The sequence below is a fragment of the Eumetopias jubatus genome, unplaced genomic scaffold, assembly GCF_037043125.1.
Source record: "Eumetopias jubatus isolate StellerSeaLion01/CBP00866 unplaced genomic scaffold, mEumJub1_p1.0 scaffold_1, whole genome shotgun sequence".
Taxonomy (NCBI): domain Eukaryota; kingdom Metazoa; phylum Chordata; class Mammalia; order Carnivora; family Otariidae; genus Eumetopias; species Eumetopias jubatus.
This window is the reverse complement of record NW_028274807.1, coordinates 26,434,431-26,453,937: the sequence shown is the minus strand read 5'-3', so window position 1 is coordinate 26,453,937 and position 19,507 is coordinate 26,434,431. Positions and strand designations below refer to the sequence as shown.

At 42.7% G+C, this 19,507-nt stretch overlaps 1 protein-coding gene across 1 annotated transcript in view; it reads left to right on the top strand.

Moving 5' to 3' along the window:
• Nucleotides 1-1,798: 1,798 nt before the first annotated feature.
• Nucleotides 1,799-19,507, top strand: part of CXADR (CXADR cell adhesion molecule) — a 36,205-nt gene continuing 18,496 nt past the window's right edge. The window contains exon 1 of the mRNA XM_028116709.2: nucleotides 1,799-1,999. Coding sequence (XP_027972510.1) covers nucleotides 1,957-1,999 — 43 coding nt within the window. The 5' untranslated portion in view covers nucleotides 1,799-1,956. The remainder of the gene's footprint in view (nucleotides 2,000-19,507) is intronic.

Here is a 19,507-nt window from a genome sequence, read left to right as displayed (position 1 = left end):
CTGAGCCACCTAGGTGCCCCTTGTCTAATTTCATTAAGTATAATGTATGAGTAAAAATTTAAGTTCCAAATATTTTATACCTTCAATTATATCCAGGAGAATTTTTGTTTCCTTAATAGGAAATCCCTAGCAGTTACTCTGGACTCTTCTTAGATCAGTCACAATTCCATTAGAGACAAGTTTAATCAGAATCAGTGGAGTGGGGGTTCAGATATTGGTATTTTGTAGAAGTTCTCTAGGTAATTTTATTTTAATATTTTAAAAGATTTTATTTTTAAGTAATCTCTACACCCAAGGTGGGGCTCAAACTCAAACCCAGAGATCAACACTCCCACCCTCCACTGACTAAGCCAGCCAGGCACCCCTCTAGATAATTTTAATGTGCAGTCAGGATAACAGACCACCAGGCTAAATTTCAGTTGAGCAACTTTGGTCTTACTGATTTACTTTCCTTTGCTGGTTCAATAAATAATAAGAATTTTTCCAATAATATTTTTTATTAGCTACCATTTGACTGAGTATTTACTATGTGCCAGGCACAGGACCAAACATTCTTTTATGCATTATCTTATCTAATTTTCATAGCTAGGTGTATTTAAATTACTTGCCCAGTTAACTGTCCCATTCCCGGACCCAAGAACTTACCCACTGCACCACACTGCTTTTCTCCTCTAATTCAATGCTGATACTGGAACTGTCGAGACCACAGTCTATCAGCAGTTATAAATAAACGTTATCTGCAAAGAGCAAATAAGAACACAAATGACACAAGAATGAGTATGGAGGATACCAGGAGGTGACACTGTAGGTTGACCAGGCGTTCAAAATCTCTAATTCCCCGGGCCCCCCAAGACCTCCTCCAGCCTTTAACCACCCCTACCTAACCCCACTTTTTTTTTTTTTAAAGATTTTATTTATTTATTTGAGAGAGAGAGAGAATGAGAGATAGAAAGCACGAAAGGGAAGAGGGTCAGAGGGTCAGAGGGAGAGACAGGCTCCCTGCCGAGCAGGGAGCCCGACGCGGGACTCGATCCCGGGACTCCAGGATCATGACCTGAGCCGAAGGCAGTCGCTTAACCAACCGAGCCACTCAGGCGCCCCCTAACCCCACTTTTAAAGCTCACTGGTCCTTGATGGCCAATTTTAGGGAAAGAATAATCTTTGAATACAAAGGGTCAAAAAACCAGCCCAGGTATTTCCCAAATCCGAAGCCGCAGTCTAGGGGTTCAGTTATTAGGGGAGATGGGGAAACACCTTCTCGAGCCTTCCACAGCAGCCCACCGACTCAATGAAATGGGAGGAAATGCTGAGGGGGGTTGGGGGAGGCGCTGCTCAGTTGGCTTTCCCTAGAGTCTTAGGTGGGAGACCTCGCAGCAAACCTCCAGAGGTGGGACACACGGCTGGAAACCCAACCCCCCATTCCCTACTACCCTGAGGGGAGGGCGGGGTGAGTGCCCGCAGGGCCAGCCATATTTGCCGCCCTTCAGGATCTCGGGGCAGGCGGGCGAGTATTGTCCGGTGCCGCACCCTGAAGCAAGGGCGCGACCGCAGTTTCAGTTGTCTGGGGAGAGGGGCTGGGCCGACCCTAGTGCACAAATCCCGATTTAACTGAAGGCACTGAAGCAGGGACCCCGGCTCGTGCTTGGGGCGAAGTGCTGCCAGCTCACCCCAACGCAGAACGCAGCTGGCGCGGGAGCTTACTACTCCCGAGGATTCCTAGGGCAGCCCGCGCTGGTTGCCATGGCAACCCCACGCTCCTGGCGGAGCCGGCGCGCGCCGCGGGGTGCAGTCACTGCCGGAAGTGACGTGTTTCACCTGCCAAGCGAGGGTGGGGTGGGACGGGGGTGCGGAGGTGCCGCTGCCGCCAGCCAGTCGGGAGCGCGCAGGCACCGGGCGACTGATTCCCCGGGTGAGAGCCGCCTACCTTCAGTTACCGCCCACGGCCGGGCCGCCACCATGGCGCTTCTGCTGCGCTTCGTTCTCTTGTGCGGAGTCGCGGGTGAGTGGGGGGCAATTTGATTCCTAGGGTTCCTATTGCCGGCACCGCCCTGGGGCGCTCGCTGCCTGCGGCCACCCGGGAACAATGAGGCATGGGGGAGGGGACGGGTGCGATTTGGGGACGCTGCGGCAGTGGTGGCCGTGCGGGCGGTATTGCACTGGTGTGGTTTTGCGGAGCCAGGCGTGCGAGCTGGGAAGGTGGAACGGCTCCGAAGGGAGCCATGCGGGGGCGTGAGATGTCGGGGGGGGGGTGGGAGTTGGCGGTAGTAGGGACCCAGCCCCGAGATGAGGGGCGGCAGTGGAGGGGCTCCCCGGGCGCGGGTGGGTGGGCGCGGCATGCCGGGTGCGCCTGGCGTCTTTCCCAGACCATTCTTTGCTGCGGGTGCGAGCTTTGCTTTATTTGCTCTTGCCCTTTCCCTTGTTAGCCGCTGTGTCGTGTCCGTCTGGGGTTACTAGATTTCAAAAGTCTTGGGCTGCGAGTTTCCAGGTGTTGAGCAGTCCAGGCGGGGAGGCTGAATTACAAACGCCATGATTAAATAAGACACTGAGCTTTTCAGTGCCTTCGATCGTCCAAGCCACCTCTAGGAAAGAGGCGCTGAACGAACAGTAGCTTGAGCGTATTCTTGGTCTCATAGAAGAGGCGAGCCCAAGCACGAGACGAACAGTAGCTTGAGCATTCTTGATCTCGTAGAAGAGGCGAGCCTAAGCACGAGCTGTTAACTAGAAGGTAGCTCGAGGAAGTAGACGGTTGGAAATCCAAACTAGGTTCCTGGAAAAATACAGTCATGATTTCTGCAGCCTCCGAGCAAAGTGCAAAGAAGAAATTCGTAACCTCGGTTTGCGTTTATGATGAGTTAATTCATTTTGAAGATAAGAGGGGATGACTCGTACAGGGCAGTTCCTAAAGGATTCGCTAAGTGCGTTTTTCGGCTGCGCCTTTCTCGGGAGGGAAAAAAAGGCATTTAAAAAATGCGTGGACCATTAGAAAGCCTAATCATTTGACGCTTTAAAAAACTGATCTGTTTTCATGGTAGTGTTTTAACTAACTGATCTCGTTTGTCAAGGTAAGCACATGTCACGTTTAGAACCAGATGGTTAATTTAAAAAAAAAATCCATAGGTGCGACCCTCAGGAGGCACACTTTGTGCACCCTCTGGAAGGATTTTTTTTTTTTTTAAGTGTTCGGAAGGATTGGATGGCCCTTTTTGTTGGGATGGCTCTCTACTTCCTGTTGAAATGTTAATTCCATTGTTGGACGCCACATCTGTGAGCATTACTCATGGGATCAACATTCTATTAACAGGTCTAATCTTCGATGTATAGCACCACCTCCACCTTTTTGATACATATCCTTTAGACTTGGGTGAAATTTCCAAAGTAAAGCTTCCGGAAAAGATGAAGGGTCAGTAACCAGTTTCCATGGTACATTCCCATCTTTGTTTTGTCAAGGACTGAACTGAAGTTGAAGTGGAAACGCATGTTCTTTCTGGGAAAATTATTTTAGTCTACATCTAGAGCAGAAAAGTGGAATAACAAACCATGTAGAGGATTTTTTTTCCTCTGGGGATGTCCAGATAATTGTCTGGAGTTCATTTTTTCTGGACACCTCACTTTGTTAGGAACAATCTCAACTGAAGATATTTTTGATAAATACAGGGAGGGTCCTTCTACTCATAAACTGTATACTAGGATAGTGAACTTCTCATGAAAAGACTTGAGCTTAGCTTTAGCTTAACAAGACAACTATTTTTAGGTACAGTTTTCCTGCTTAGGGAACAACTCAAAAAGCTATGTAATTGGTGTATGGCTTTGAGTATTTCTTCAGATAACTCTTGCCATTTTAGGCATTCATTGCTATGAATTCGATTTGAGTGGTAACATGATTGGCTTCTACATTTGGCAAAACAAAGTGGAGGAGGCTTACATATTAAAAAATTGCAGTGCTATTTTTCCTCTAGATCTGTTTCCATATGGGTTGTAAAGAGTTTTGTTCTATATTGTGGTTGCTAGTGGACGTCCTCTTGATGCATTTTATTACCTACCCAGTAGCAGGTCGTACTACCAGTAGTAATGGTAGCAGTAGTAGAGCTGTAGCAAAAGTAGTAAAATTAAAGCCTTGATCGAACAGTTACTAAATGTCAGGGTACTGTTAAGGGCTTTACATATACTCCCTCTACCTAGCAACCCTGGAGGGTATGTATTATAATGATCTCTGTTGTACATGTGAGGAAACTGAGGCACAGAATAGTTATATAACTTAATTTGCCAAGGTCACAAATTTCCTTCTTAATCCTTGCTTTTACCACTATGCTATTTTTGCCTCTAAAGCAGCCACTTTCCTCTTCAGTTACCTCTAATTGACCTCCTTAAATTTCTATCACTGGTTATCTGTCATGTAGTAAGAACTTGCTGTTGGTTTGACTATGTGCCAAATACTGAAGACTTTTATTATTAGCCCTTTCATTTCTTGATCTTAGTTGAATCCTTTCAGACACTATTAGGAAAACAAGAGGAACCACGCACGGCTTAGGCGGGTGTTGTAAACTCATGTGTCCCATGTACCACCATCAGCATCACCTGGGGATCTTGTTAAAGTTTGAGGTGCTGCTGTTTCTCACATTGTCAACATGAGTGAAGCTAAAAAGTACTTGTCTCCCCACCACTTGTTAGCCCTTTGATGGCTGCAGGCCTCTGTCCTTTCCGTGCGCCTCAGTGCTTTGTGTGTCAGGAATAGGGATCCGGGCGCCTGGGTGGCTCAGTCGTTGGGCGTCTGCCTTCGGCTCGGGTCATGCTCCCAGGGTCCTGGGATCGAGTCCCACATCGGGCTCCCTGCCCCGCGGGAAGCCTGCTTCTCCCTCTCCCGCTCCCCCTGCTTGTGTTCCTGTTCTCCCTGTCTCTCTCTGTCAAATAAATAAATAAAATCTTTAAAAAAAAAAAATAGGGATCCTACCATCTCAGAGTCATTATGGAGCAAAGTGAAATGTTTTATCATTTTGCTTTCCTGGAGTCTTCCTTTGCGTAAAAAATATGAAGATTAAATGTGAACTTTATCCCCTCCATATACCTCTTACTGTTTACATTTTGGCCATTATACCAACTACCTAAAAAATGTTGCCCCTCCTCCGAGGCAAGCCACTTTACATTGGCTCCTTACCCTATTTGTTGTGGGGTCCATCAGTTACTCAGTTTATTTCATTGCACTCACAGATCACAAGGCAGGGGCATTACTTGTGTTCTTGTTACAGTCCCAGTGTTAGCTTATGGTATGTGGCAAATAGCAAATGTTCAGTAAATGTCGTGTGACTGAAAGTTTGCAGCCTTTTTATCAATAGGTCTGTGTATATGAGGTGGCTCTCATCAGTTCCAGCTCTCTCCCCTTTCTCATCAAATAAAGATGGTCTTTGTAGTGGTCATTCCAATAGCCTTGTCTCATTCAGTTGTTAGTCTATAAAGAAGTGCTAAGCTCTTGCCTTATCTTTGATTTCATTGTTCTATTCCACTTCAATTGACAGAGGTAACAATAACCCTGCACCAAGTCCATTTATCTTTTTGGAGCTCCTTGATGCCTACTTTGGTTCTTTCCCACCCTGCTAACCTGCTCTTCACCGACTTCATTGTAGGTCCCTTACATCCCAGCCTTCCCAATGATTTAGCCCATAATCCTCTTCTCTTCATCTTAAGTGTGGATGACCTCATCTATCCATTACTATAACCTCCAAATAGTTGCTAGTGACTTAAAAATAGTGCCAGCTCAGTCCACCTCTCCTCTGAATTCTGGGCCACTGTGTCCAACTGCCTAACATTCACATTCCACCTGAGTGCACTTGAGTGTCTCAGATTCTGCAAGTCTGGAGCCACTCTCATCCATTAATTAATTGATTACATGATCCAGTCATTCAAATATTTATTGGCTGCTATGTTCTGTGCCTGTGCTAGGTGCCCTTACAGTAGTATAGAACTTTGCAAGGTGCAGAGTTTTGATAGGACATTCCCAGCAGATGGTACAGCTTTTGCAAAGGCATGGAGATCTGAAAGGGTATGATGTGTCTTGGGAGGTGAGAAATTCAGTTCATTAACGCATCTAACCAGCACTTCTTGAACTTTGGATGTGTATCTGAGTCGTTCTTATAAGAAAGTCCGGTGAGGCCTGAGATTTTGCTTTTTAACAAGTCTTTCGTGATGTCACTGCTGACCACACTCTGGGTGGGTGAAGCTCTAAGGCTGTGCCAAGAGCTTAGTAGGAGATGAAAGATGATTGACATTTGTCAAGTTATACCACCCTCCGTGGTGGCACTAAGAAGCTTGTGGAGGCATTCAAGAAGTGAGATTATTCTCTTGAATGACAAACTCGGCAGCAGTCTGGAGGCAGGTAGAACCAATGGGTCTAACACTAACACAGGAAGCTATCTGGGATGATACACACATAAGCAGTACCTGTTGAAAAACAGAGTGGTGTTGGGCTTCCTCTCAGATCTGAAAAGTTGTTTTGAGGGAAATGCACCAAAGCCTGATACCTGGTTGGTTGCAAGAAGTAGTTGGACAGAAGCAGTAAGATTCCTGGCTTTGAGTGAATGGTGAAGTCACTGACTACAGAGGAAGAAAAAAGGAACACGTTTTAGGGGAAGCGACCAACGAGCTTAAGTTTGAACAGGTGGTATTAGAGGCACCTGAGGGGAATGGAGGTAAAAAAAAATACCTAGTAGGATTGAAACAAAGGACTGGATCTTGGGAAAGGGACAAAGATCGGTGGTAGAGAATTGATAATCGCTGCTGGTAAGTGCCATCTGTGTAAGGTTAACCAGGAAAAGCTGGTAGGACTAGGAGAGATGGTGAAATGTGACACTGGAGCACATCAGCATCTAATAAGTACACAGAAGGTGAACAACGAGGAGTGATGCTCGGGATGCGCAGGATGTAGGAGAACTGTGGGATGAGGGTGTCCCAGAAACTGGTGCAGAAACGAGGTCAATGGGTCTTACCATTAGGAGATTATTGGGAACATTCAGGAAGTTCTTGATTCCACAGGGAGGACAGTTTCTGTAGTGGGTAAAGCTCGATTTTCATAGATTAAGGAGTGGGCATCAGGTAAGTGAAGAAAGGGAAACAGCATTTGCAGTTGGCTTGACAGTGAAGCGTTGCACATATGACCTTTATCCCAAGGGACAGTAGCAGACCCAGGGGATAAGGTAGAAGCCAACAGATGGGAACTCATTTTCCTTTGTGCACCCAGTTTCCTCCTTGTACCTTAAATGTTGGGGTTCCTCAGTTTATGGCTTCAGTTAGCATTTATGTCTTGACAGCTTCCAGTGTCTAGTGTCTCCCAAGCTTTTTCCCATCATTTGAAACCCCCACTTGACATCCCCTGTGTAGACTTTCCACAGGCATCTCCAGTTGAACCTGTCTACATAACCACTGTTCCCTCTCCCATTAAGTGGCAGATATCTGGGTGCTCTACCTTCTTATTCTCTCATCTGCTTACATCCAGTCAGTTTCTGAGTCACTTGTATCCCTCCAGCCGCCGGAGTCCAGGTTATGCCAGCATCTCTTAAGATGGTTGAAATTGCATCGTTGGTGTCCGATAAGTGAATTTTCCCCTGCCCCGAGCACATTGCATTACTAACGTTTATCTATTGTTCTAACGTTTATCAAGTGGGCCTTTATTATAATTGTTTTTCCTCAACAAACTGTACATTTCATGATGTCAGGGATTATCTCTTCCTAATTCATTCCCAGTGTGTGCACAGTGCCTGTTAATGAAATAAATGAGGAAAGTGTTCCAGACAGGCATTGATGAATATTGACTTGAGAAAAAGACCTAGAGGGAAAGATCATTTGAAGGTCACGAATAGGTACATCATAACAACAACAAAAAAGAATAGGTACATCATGGAAGAGGTGAGCAGGGCTGGGCTCAATATCCTGCACAGGCCAGCTTGGTGTTTGTCAGCTTTGCTCTGCCTTCAGTAATGGAGTGAATTTGTGTGAACGCTCGGTCTCATTTTAATCTCCTGTTGCAGCCTGTTCTCCCAATCCCGGTGTTTCCATCTTCCCTCTGTTACATACAAAGCATTCTCAAGAGTAATTAAGTAGAGGCAAGAATTGTTACTGGGAACTTTCAATTTGGTTCATTTGTTGGCCAGAAAGGCATGGATGTGGACTTTAAAATGATAAAGGAGACCAGACAAATTAAAAATTATCTTAGTAAAATGAACTTTTTTTTAAAGAAAAATCTAGTATTCTAGAATAATTGTTAGATTGGTATTGGAATTAGACTGGTTTCGGTAGAGTGTGGTGCTATGTATCAGTAAAAAGTAGCAAGCTTTTCTGGTGCTGGTTCCCTACCTTATTTTCTACTCAACTTTTTTGGGGGGCTGAAATGACAAATGGTGGAATGGGAGGGAGTTGGGAAAACGTCACCCTGGCATGATGAAGTGATCTGTTGAGGAAGCTGGTTCCGAGTTCATAGTTTGGTTTGGTGATCTCTTGGGGCCTTACCATTAGTATTGCTTTGTAGTTTGTTCACTCTGTTGAATTCATTACTGTCTGTAAAAATGCAAAGGAAGCTGAAAATGTTTCTATATTCAGTGGTGAAATGGCGACTTAAAGAGACAGTTTCTCTTTTTTGCTTTCCCACAGGCCTTTTTTGTCACCTTTCTTCCCTCACCTCATTGACTCACTCTTCCAGGTTTCTAATAGTTAGCCAATTAGAGTTTAAGCATTAAAGGCTTTAACTTGACTCAGCAGTATTTGCAATTTATTTTATTTATTTATTTGAGAGAGAGAAAGAAGGAGCAGAGGGAACACAAGCAGGGGGAGTGGGAGAGGGAGAAGCAGGCTTCCCGCTGAGCAGGGAGCCCGATGTGGGACTCGATCCCAGGACCCTGGGATCCTGACCTGAGCCGAAGGCAGACGCTTAACAACTGAGCCACCCGGGCGCCTCTGCAATTAATTTTAATTAGCAGTGTGCTATAGAAGAGAAAGACTATGGCCTGTCCTGTTGACAAAGGGAAGGTAGGCTAAGGGAGGGAGATAATAACAGTCTAGTTTTAGGGTAGGTGTGAGATCAATGGCATGGTTTAGTTTGTCTTTTGATAGTTGGTGAGAAAAAGGATTTACAGTCAAATTAACCAGTATTAATTGGTTAACTGAGACAATGCAAATTGCCTTTGAAACTATTAAATCACCTTTATTATTTCAAAGCTATTTTACAAGTTGGAATGGGAATGACTTTGATTTCATTTACTTCCAAGAAATAAAAATGTATTTAGATTTCAAGTAACTAAATGTGGTTACTTTTTCACCATCCCATAGTGTAAATGTATGTTCTCAGTGAGTTTTATAGGTTTCTCCAGAGGAGGGGTAGTTTGGCTGCACAGATCCCATGCTCTCAAGGAATCTCAGGACACATTCAGATAGAGTGAACAAATTCAGCCACATCTCTGTTGAATTGTTAGAGTGACTGTAGCTAACCCTTTCAGTCTCACTTGGATTCCCCAGTGAAGAGAGCTTTGGACTCTTGAATACCAGCGATTCCCATGGGGGTTTTCCCTAATGGGCCAGACAAAACCTTTTTGAGTGTGTTGTGCCCTGGGTTGTTGTACAGTAAGAATTGAGAAGAATCTCTAACTACTTGGTTGTACAATGTGAGATCTGATACTTTTAGAATGAACTGGTAACTTTGGGCTAGAAAAGTGATTGTGCCTTCCCTCCCCCCCCCTCCCGTAAATAGACACATATATTTTGTTTCAAAAAACACAAGAACATTATACAAGTTTTAAATTTATATTTTGCAATAAAAGGTATCAGTATATGCATTATTTATATAACTTCATCAGGGATGGAATTTGAACCAGTGCTATTATAAACATGTTGCAGTCACTAAATCTAGATCATCGCAGTGAACCAAAATGCATAGTTGTTAGGATGTAACTTACATCCAGAGAGAGAGAGGTGTGGGTAGGGACAAGCTGACTCCTCTGCTGAGATCATGACCTGAACTGAAACCAACAGTCTGATGCTTAACTGATTGCCCCCCAGGTGTCCTGATGTAACTTATTTTTTAAGACAATTTTATAAGTGCCTCATTTGAATCTGCTCTCCTGACAACCTCCCGATAGGAAGAACATTTTGTATTATTCTCATTTATAGGAATTAAGTCCAATAAATTGTGACATTGGTCTAAACAGTGCTGTCCAGCAGAAATGTAATGGAAGTCACATATGTAATTTAGTTTTCTGGTAGTCACATTTAAAAGTAAAAAGAAATAAAGGTGAAATTAATTTGAATATATATAATTTTGTTTTTTTTTTTCTGGCTTGCCTGAAGCATATCTGCAGATGTTATAGTGGTGGTGGGATTTAGATGGAATTGGAGCTCTTGGGCTCCTCAGCCCCAGCAGGTTGTGCCTTGTAGAAATATTTGAGTCTAGAGTTGTGAGACATTACAGTTCTTCAAAAAGAATATATTTTGTTTAGCCCAGTATATACAAAATATCATTATGTGATCAAATTAAACATTAATAAGATTAAATTTTTCCCCCCCGTACTAAGTCTGAAATCTCATACTACATCTCAAATCGCAGTAGCCATGTTTGAAGTGCTCAGTAGTCATATGTGGCTAGCAGCTACCTGTTGGTCAGCACAAGTCTAGAAATTAGAGCTTTAGTTCCAGTCACCTTCTAACATCTAGTCTCTGAACATCCTACTAACTAAAAAATCATGGGTGTGATGTGCTCATGAGATAATTATAATTATTTGTATCACACAGTATTCCTGTTGGTAACAAGCTAACTAAAGTCTCTCGTTTCTTACTTAGTTTCTTGGAATTACCAGAACATTTGTTACTTAGGCACAAAATTGTATTGGCTGCCCTTATTCGATGCATTTACGTTTTAGGTATGAGGGAGAAAAAAGAAATACATGCACAAAAAATCGCATTTTTTTAACTTGCCTGTGAGGGAAATAAATGCATTTATGGGAAGGTAGAAAATAAGGATAGACTGGCCCCTGATGATGGTTGCTAGGGAAATTTGAATTCACTTTGGGATATTAGAAAGGAATTAATGTGAGTTGAGGCAATCAAGTTAGACATGCTTACAGCAGGGGTGATTTTCTTACTGTAATTAACCCTTTATTACCTTCAGGATTTTCCATAAGGAGATAATATTTACTCATTTTGATCTTATATCTGTTTCTTTGCTTTCTAATTTTCTGTGATCTCATCTTTATAAGACACTTTACCTGAGTTTTGTGTGTGCATTTGCTTTGTTTTTTGCCAAGTACTCAGTTACTTTTACTGTTTCATGTTAATTAAAGGAAGAGAGCCTGAGGTTTTTATGAGCAAGGAAGAAAAGGCATGTTTTTAAAAATAGAGCAATACATATTATACTGTAAAGGTGATGAAAATATTCACCATGGCAATGGATCTGCTTTACCCATAATGCAAAATACGCTATTTGCATTTGTTTTGCCAGAGAATTCTGAAATTAGCATCTGTGTATTAAGGAACGTGGGGAAGGTAATATACTGCATGGATTGACAAAAGGCTAAGACTTAATTCTGATTGCATTTGAAATTCTTGAGATGAGTATTTGTGTGTGTGTGTGTGTGTGTGTGTGAGAGAGAGAGAGAGAGACAGGAGGGTGGGGAAAGGGTGTGTCACAATCCAGTTCAACAAATACTGATAGAAAAAATGTCTGCATGTTTACATTCTTAGGTACCCCTGGCTTTCCACTATAATTTACATTTTCCCTGGTCCTGATTTATAACATATTTTAAATATTTCTTATTTAGAACTTGAATTCCTATGGAAGACATTTGGGGGTAAATAAATCATATAATATGTATATACGGGTGAGGTGTTGTGATAAATGCTTCAGAAGATAATGAGGAAGACACCATTCTGATACTGTCAGCCAGCTTGGGGCCAGAGAAGCAGAGCAGGCTGGGGATCAGAGCAGAAATGTTACGTGATGTAAAGATGTATGGTTTTCTGATTATTCTCTTGGTGCCCCACTGGGTTCTCCTGACCACTTTCCGCTCCCTCCACTTTATGTACCAACCCTTCAACCTGTGAGTCTCCTGCCCTCTGTTTACACCAAACTTTTGGTTGCTTCTCCACAATGACCAGGAAATGCCTTGCCTCATACTCCTGTCCCACCCCCTCCCATCATAGCGTCATCTTCGTCTGTTAGGATTTACATTTATTTATTTATTGTTTGTTTATTTGAGAGAGAGACAGAGCACGAGCTGGGGCCAGGGGCAGAGGGAGGACAAGCGGACTCCACCAGGAGCCGGTCAGAGAGTTCCATCCCAGGACCCTGGGATCATGACCTGAACCTGTGTCAGTCACTTAACTGACTGAGCCACCCACTCACCCCTTTTATAACATTCTTACACAGCAGTTACTTGACCTCTCAAATACAGTGATTTTTCTCCAGTTTACTGAGGCAACCTTCTCTTTATACTTCTTTCCCTGAAGAAATTTTGAACGCTGTTGACACTGTCGCCTAGCTTCCTGAACTTCATCAGACCTCTGTCCCTAAGATCTTTGGGCCCTACCACCTTCTACCCCACTTCTGGTTGCTTTAAAACCAGAATTTTTGGGGCGCCTGGGTGGCTCAGTTGGTTAAGCAACTGCCTTCGGCTCAGGTCATGATCCTGGAGTCCCGGGATCGAGTCCCGCATCGGGCTCCCTGCTCCGCAGGGAGTCTGCTTCTCCCTCTGACCCTCCCCCCTCTCATGTGCGCGCTCTCTCTCTCTCTCTCTCTCTCTCTCTCTCGCATTCTCTCTGTCTCAAATAAATAAATAAAATCTTTAAAAAAAAAATAAAACCAGAATTTTTTCAGTAATCCAGGGTCCCCTGGTCAGAGCTCAGTTCTGTCTCTGATACGGATTGATCTTACAGGCCAGTTTCTTTGCTCCTGCTCATGGACTGTGGTGCACAGCTGTGTACATTGGGAAGACTTTATTGTCCCAATGTGGCTAGACTTTTTTTTTTGTAAAGTCCATTTATAAAGCATAGGGACACTATATTTTTAACAAAAACAAGCATTTTCACAAAGCAGAAACATGTTTAATCTCACCCCGATTAGGAAATAGAATATATCCCACATTTCTCATTTCAAAACAACCCTTCAGGGGCACCTGGGTGGCTCAGTTGGTTAAGCATCTGCCTTAGGCTCAGGTCCTGATCCCAGGACCCTGGGATTGAGCCCTGCATCCCCGCATCCAGCTCCCTGCTCCCTCCCTCTGCCTGCCTGCTCCCCCTGCTTGTGCACACTTTCTCTGTGTCAAATAAAATCTTTGTAAACAAACAAAACAACCCTTCCTTGACCACACATCACACTTAACCACTTTCCTTCTACCCTTGAGAGCCAAGTTCCTCCAAACAGTAGTCACTTCTGTTTCCCCTCACATATCCCAAGTTCGCAAGCTTTTCTAGTCAATTCTTCACTCTCTTCTGATTTCTAATGATGTAGATTAGTGTTACCACTTTATATAAATGGAATTATACAGTCTGTTTTTTGTCTAACTTTCACTTACCACGTTAGAAAGATTATTGGTTTTGTGTAGCTGTAGTTTATTCACTTGCATTGCTATGTGGTATTCTGTTGTGTGACTATATCACAATTGATTTACCCATTTTATTGCTGATGGGCTTTTTTCCCCCATTTTTTTGCTGTTGTGAAAAATGCTGCTGCGTCATTCTCCTTCATGTGTTTCAGTGCTCATGCGTACACATTTCCCTACCTGTGAATGGTGTTTCTGGGGTCCCATAGGTAATACCTATGTTTAGCTTTAGTTGAAATTGCCAAGCAGGTTTCCACAATTAATCGTGCCAGGTGGTACTCCCACCAATAGAGTATGAGAGTTTTAGTTGTTCCACATCCTCGTCGTGGCTTTTTTTCATTTTGGCTATTCTGGTGGGTGTATAGTGCCATATCATTTCTAAAAACATCCTAATTATGGAAGTTTTCAAATATATAAAACGAAAAATGTTATGATAAAGCTCAGCTTCATCAACTATGAACTTGTATCATTTGGATTCAATCAGTTACAAATTCCCTTAATTTCTTATACCTCAGTGTGTAAGCTTATCCATAGTTGTACCAGTCCTCTTATGTCCTTTCCTCCATTCTTATCTATAAATTAATTGATTGATTTTAAGGTTTATTTATTGTAGAGAGAGCACGTGAGCCGGGGTGGGGGGGAGGGGCAGAGGGAGAAGGAGAGAGAATCTCAAGCGGACTCCCCACTGAGCATGGAGTCCCACGCGGGGCTCCATCTCAAAACCCTGAGATCATGCATGACCTGAGCCCAAATCACGAGTCAGACCTTAAGTAGCTGGCTGAGCCACCCAGGCACCGCCCCCCCCATTCTTACTTAAAGGTGTTTTGTTTCCTATTTTCTAGGCATCATTCTTTTGTGGGGTGTTGATCCTTCAGTCTCTGAGTTTTCTGCTTTGTGTATTTTTAAACCTCTTTCATTCTGTTTGCTCTTTCCTTTTGACTCATATAAACATGCTCTACATTTCTCATTTCAAAATAACCCTTCCTTGACCCCACACCACACTCTACCACTTTGTTCCTACCAACACATTCCAACCTCTGTAGATAGACATATCCCGTTAACAACTCCCGAAAACCATTACTAAATCAGATTTGGCCTAGGTCACTAGTTATGCTCTTTTTTCAAACATAGTAGAAACATTTCAGAGTCCTTTATTTACATAACATTTTGATGAATTCTTCCTGTATGGAAGGCACTGCTAAGTGTAAGGGATAAAAGGTTATTATATAATGTATTCATACATTATTTAATTCTTACAATGGAGTAGGCATTATTACTATTAATTCCCATTTTAAAGGAGAAGAACACTAACTTAAAAAGGCTGGAAATTTGCCTGTAGCCAAGCATTTAGTAAACTCAATATGAATTTGAACCCAGATCTTTGGAGCCCATGCTATTAATGGACAGAACAGCTTCCATAATTCAATATGCTCGTGTGTCAGAAATGTCTGCATGTTTAAGTGAGCTCTTGAGAACTGCTGCTCACTACCTTTGAGTTGCAGAAGAAGGGGAGGAGGTGGATGTCTGGGAAGATTCCTTGGTTGGTTGATTGTCTAAAATTAGGACATGTTTAGATCTGAAATAGATATTTTAGTTCAACACCCTTAATTTATGTTTAAGCCCTAAAGAAGCAACATGTCCATAATGATAGTGGGTTTTGTTCTTTTGTGACAAATGACAACAGATTCCTAGTCTGGTATTTATTTCCCTGTTAAAAAAAAAAAGTTCACCCAAGGGCACTTGTCTGGCTCTTGATCTTGGAGTTGTAAATTCAAGCCCCACATTGGATGTAGAGATTACTTAAAAATAAAATTAAACAAAAAAACAAAAACTGACAAAGATTCACCCAAACTCCTGAACCATGTGCTACCTAAAATTCTGTCTCCTTAGAAGTTCAGTACAGCAGAGGAGAAGTGTGAATTCCCAAACGCTCCTGCACCTGTGGTGATTGGAGTGGGGTCTAAAACCTGCTCCTGGTGATTCATAGTGATATTTATGTATTTATTTATTTAAAAGATTTTTATTTATTTGTCAGAGAGAGAGTGCACAAGCTGGGGGAGCGGCAGGCAGAGGGAGAAGCAGGCTCTCCGCTGAACAAGGAGCCCGATGCAGGACTATATCCCAGGACCCTGGGATCATGACCTGAGCCGCAGGCAGCCACTTAACCAACTGAGGCACCCCTGCATCCCCATAGTAATTTTTGAAACAAGATCTCTGTGTTCAAGGGTGTTTACTGGTGGACTTCTACTTACAGAATAAATGTGGCTTGGCAGCCAATCTGCCTAGGTTTGTATCTTGCTCCCCTTAGTAGCTTAGATAACTTTCAGTATCTCTATTTCTTCACTGTAAAATGGGGTAATGGTCGTACCTCCTTCAGAGTTATGAGAATTTAGAGTTAATATATGTACACTTTTGAAAAGTGCCTGACACATAATAAGCACCCAGTCGCTGTTAGTTACTGTTTGTTGTTAAGATAATGATTTCCCCATTTCCATTTCAATTTATTTCCTGGACACCTGCTTGTTTATTTCTCGATGGGGGCGGGGAGCTGGAAATTTGTATTTTATTTATTTTTTTTAAAGATTTTATTTATTTATTTGACAGAGCGTGAGAGCACAAGCAGAGGTAGCAGTAGAGGGAGAGGGAGATGCAGGGCTCCATCCCAGGACCCTGGGATTATGACTTGAGCTGAAGGCAGACGCTTAACCGCTGAGCCACCCAGGCGCCCCTGGAAATTTGTATTTTAAAAACTGCATAGAAAAGCATATAAGTCCACTTAATGTCATTTCTCATTCTTACTAACTTATCTAACTGTAAGTATTACTTTCTTAGCTCTGAGTACATACTAACATACTGTACTGGGTAGCCCACATGGGAATTAAACAAGCAAAACCCCTAGACAGCAAAGAGCATAATTTCTACCTTCCTCTTAAGTGTTTTTCTTCTCTCCCCCAGCAATATTGAAAGGCCTAGTTGGAGTAGATAACTATAATAGTAACATATTTAAAATGTTTTTTTCTTTTTCCTTTCAGGAAATACTATTTAGGTGGCTTTTATAAATTGCTAATACCAAAGCAACTTCCCGGTGAAAAGGAAAGTTGCCACAGGTTAGAGGGAGGGTCAAGGAAATGATCCAAATAGCGTGGCACTTGCATTTTTTTTTTTTTAAGATTTTATTATTTGACACAGAAAGAGATAGCGACAGCAGGAGCACAAGCAGGAGGAGTGGGAGAGAGAGAAGCAGGCTTCCCGCGGAGCAGGGAGCCTGATGCAGGGCTCGATCCCAGGACCCTGGGATCATGACCTGAGCCGAAGGCAGACGCTTAAGGACTGAGCCACCCAGGAGCCCCAGTAGTAGTTGCATTTTTAAAAGAATTTCTATTTTATTTTTTTAAGTAAACTCTGCCCCCAATATGAGGCTCAAAATCAGACTCTGAGATCAAGAGTCAAATGCTCTACTGACTGAGCCAGACAGGTGTTCCGGGAATTGCATTTTTGCAGATATTGGAATATCCTAGTGATTGATTGCTGACACAGGCATCTGTAGTATTTGTTATTAGATACACACAATAGAATTATACTTGTCCTGATCAACGTGTCCCTTAAACATATCAGTTCCTGATTTACCCAGTTTATTTCTTAACATTAAAATAGTAACTCTTAAGACATTCTTTGACATTTCTCAAAAAATTAATATCGAGTAAATTATAACCATCGATGTTAAGGTCATCATAATGTACCCCTTCCCAAGAAATCAAAGAGATATGCAAGACTTTTGGAATGTAAATTTAAATTCTTTTTTTCTAGTCTCTTTTCCCCTTTTTTGTTAATATCTTTGGAATGACTCCAGGTATTTTGAGAAACCATGTATCAGTATGTAGTATTTTTTATTTTTGCTTTGTTTTCTAAGGATAGTTGAAAAATAGGACAAGTAACTTTTCTTCAGCTACAGTTGTGATTTTAGAATATTTACAAATAGAAGGGTTTTTTTTTTTAAGTTTTTCTTAATGTCCAGTTTCTCTCATGTTAATGGAACTATAAAGTTGTATATTGTTAATTTCTTATCCGATTTGCTAATATTTCTTGTTCTATGAGTATTAAATTAATAAGCATCAGCACATAACCAGGTTTGTTCAGCTTTTTCTGAGGTGTATCTCCTGTCTAGGGATCATTGTTCTATTCCTTTGCTTTCCTGGATTCATGGTCTCACATAGCCCTCCTTATGCTTTTCCCACAAGGACTGATGGTTTTATGTCTCATTAATCACCTCCTCTTTCCTTTTTTTTTTTAAAGATTTTACTTATTTGTCAGAGCGGGAGAGAGCACAAGCAGGGGGAGTGGCAGGCAGAGGGAGAAGCAGGCTTCCCGCGGAGCAAGGAGCCCGATATGGGACTCGATCCCAGGACCCTGGGATCATGACCTGAGCCGAAGGGAGACGCTTAACTGACTTAGTCACCCAGGCGTCCCCACCTCCTCTTTCAGACAGTAAATAGTTCCTTCACCTTCCCTCTACTCTGAGCTCCTGCTCTATACTTAAAAGTTCAGCAGTTTCGGCCAACACCAGGTCTGGGGGGTTATTTTTGTTTTATTTTTGATTTTTTTATAGATTTTATGAATTTCTTAGAGAGAGAGAGTGGAAGAGAGTGTGAGCAGGGGGAGGGAGAAAAATCTCCAGCAGACTCCCCACTGAGCCCAGAGGCTGCCACGGAGCTCCATCTTAGGACCTGCTCTAGGACCTGAGCTGCAATCAGGAGTCGGACAATTAACCAACTGAGCCAACCAGGCGCCCCTCCGGGGATTTATTAAATGAGGCTTGGGACATACCCTTCAGAGATGAAGCCCTGAGACACTGTCAACTGAGTGAAAGTGTATGTGCTTAAGGTGGGGCCCTGTAAACAGTTCCCAACAATAGAGGAACACGTTGTGTAATACAGAGGAGGCAGTTAAACACGGCCCGTGAAGAACGGGGCAAACTTCAGAGAGGAGGTGACAGGTAAGAGGTACTTTGATAAGTGGCTAGAGATGCTCTCAGTGGGAGAGGGTGGGCCAGGGGAGAAAGTGGGCAGCATGCACAAACACAAGTGCTCCACAAATAGGACTAACTTTTCTCCTCAGTGCTTCCTCTCGTTGCTTTGATTTCCTATGTTTGGCCCCAGAGAAAGCTCTTAACTGATTTTCACCTACTTTTAACTGCATTACAACTTGTTAATTTTTCTCCACTGTTTTGAAATGGACCGTCTTTCATCTGTTTTCCTTTTCTTATATGAAGGTACTTCTGTGAATTGTGTTTTTTCTTTTCTTTCTCTCCTTGCTTCATCCTTTTCTAGCTGAGTCTTTGACTTCAAAATCAGATGTGAAATGCTCACTGGGGGTACAGAGTAGGAAGGACACACAGTAAAGTAGCAACTTCAGTAAAGCAGGAAAAGTGCTTATGATGGAGGCCTTATCCGTTGCCCAAGGTGTACATAGAGGACATCTAAGTCAGTCCATGTTTGGGCAGAAGGAATGCCTCCTAGAAGATGTGCCTGGACTCAGACGTGATCTTTAAAATCCCTGTGCATGTACCATCACTGGTCAGACTTCACATTTAGGATCTTGTTGATAGAGGTAAAAACATGAAAAATATGTTGGAAACTATTGTTTCCCAAGTGATAGAACAATTTAAAAAAAACTTCCTTTTTTCAGCAAATTTATTAAAAGCTAGCTTCTGGTTCTCTGACCTAATACAGTTAAATTTGTGTTTTTTTCCTCCATAGCTTTGGTGTTCTCTAATTTTAAGACTTATTCAAAACATAGTTGGGCGCCTGGGTGGCTCAGTTGGTTAAGCGACTGCCTTTGGCTCAGGTCATGATCCTGGAGTCCTGGGATCGAGTCCCACATCGGGCTCCCTGCTCAGCAGGGAGTCTGCCTCTCCCTCTGACCCTCTTCCCTCTCGTGCT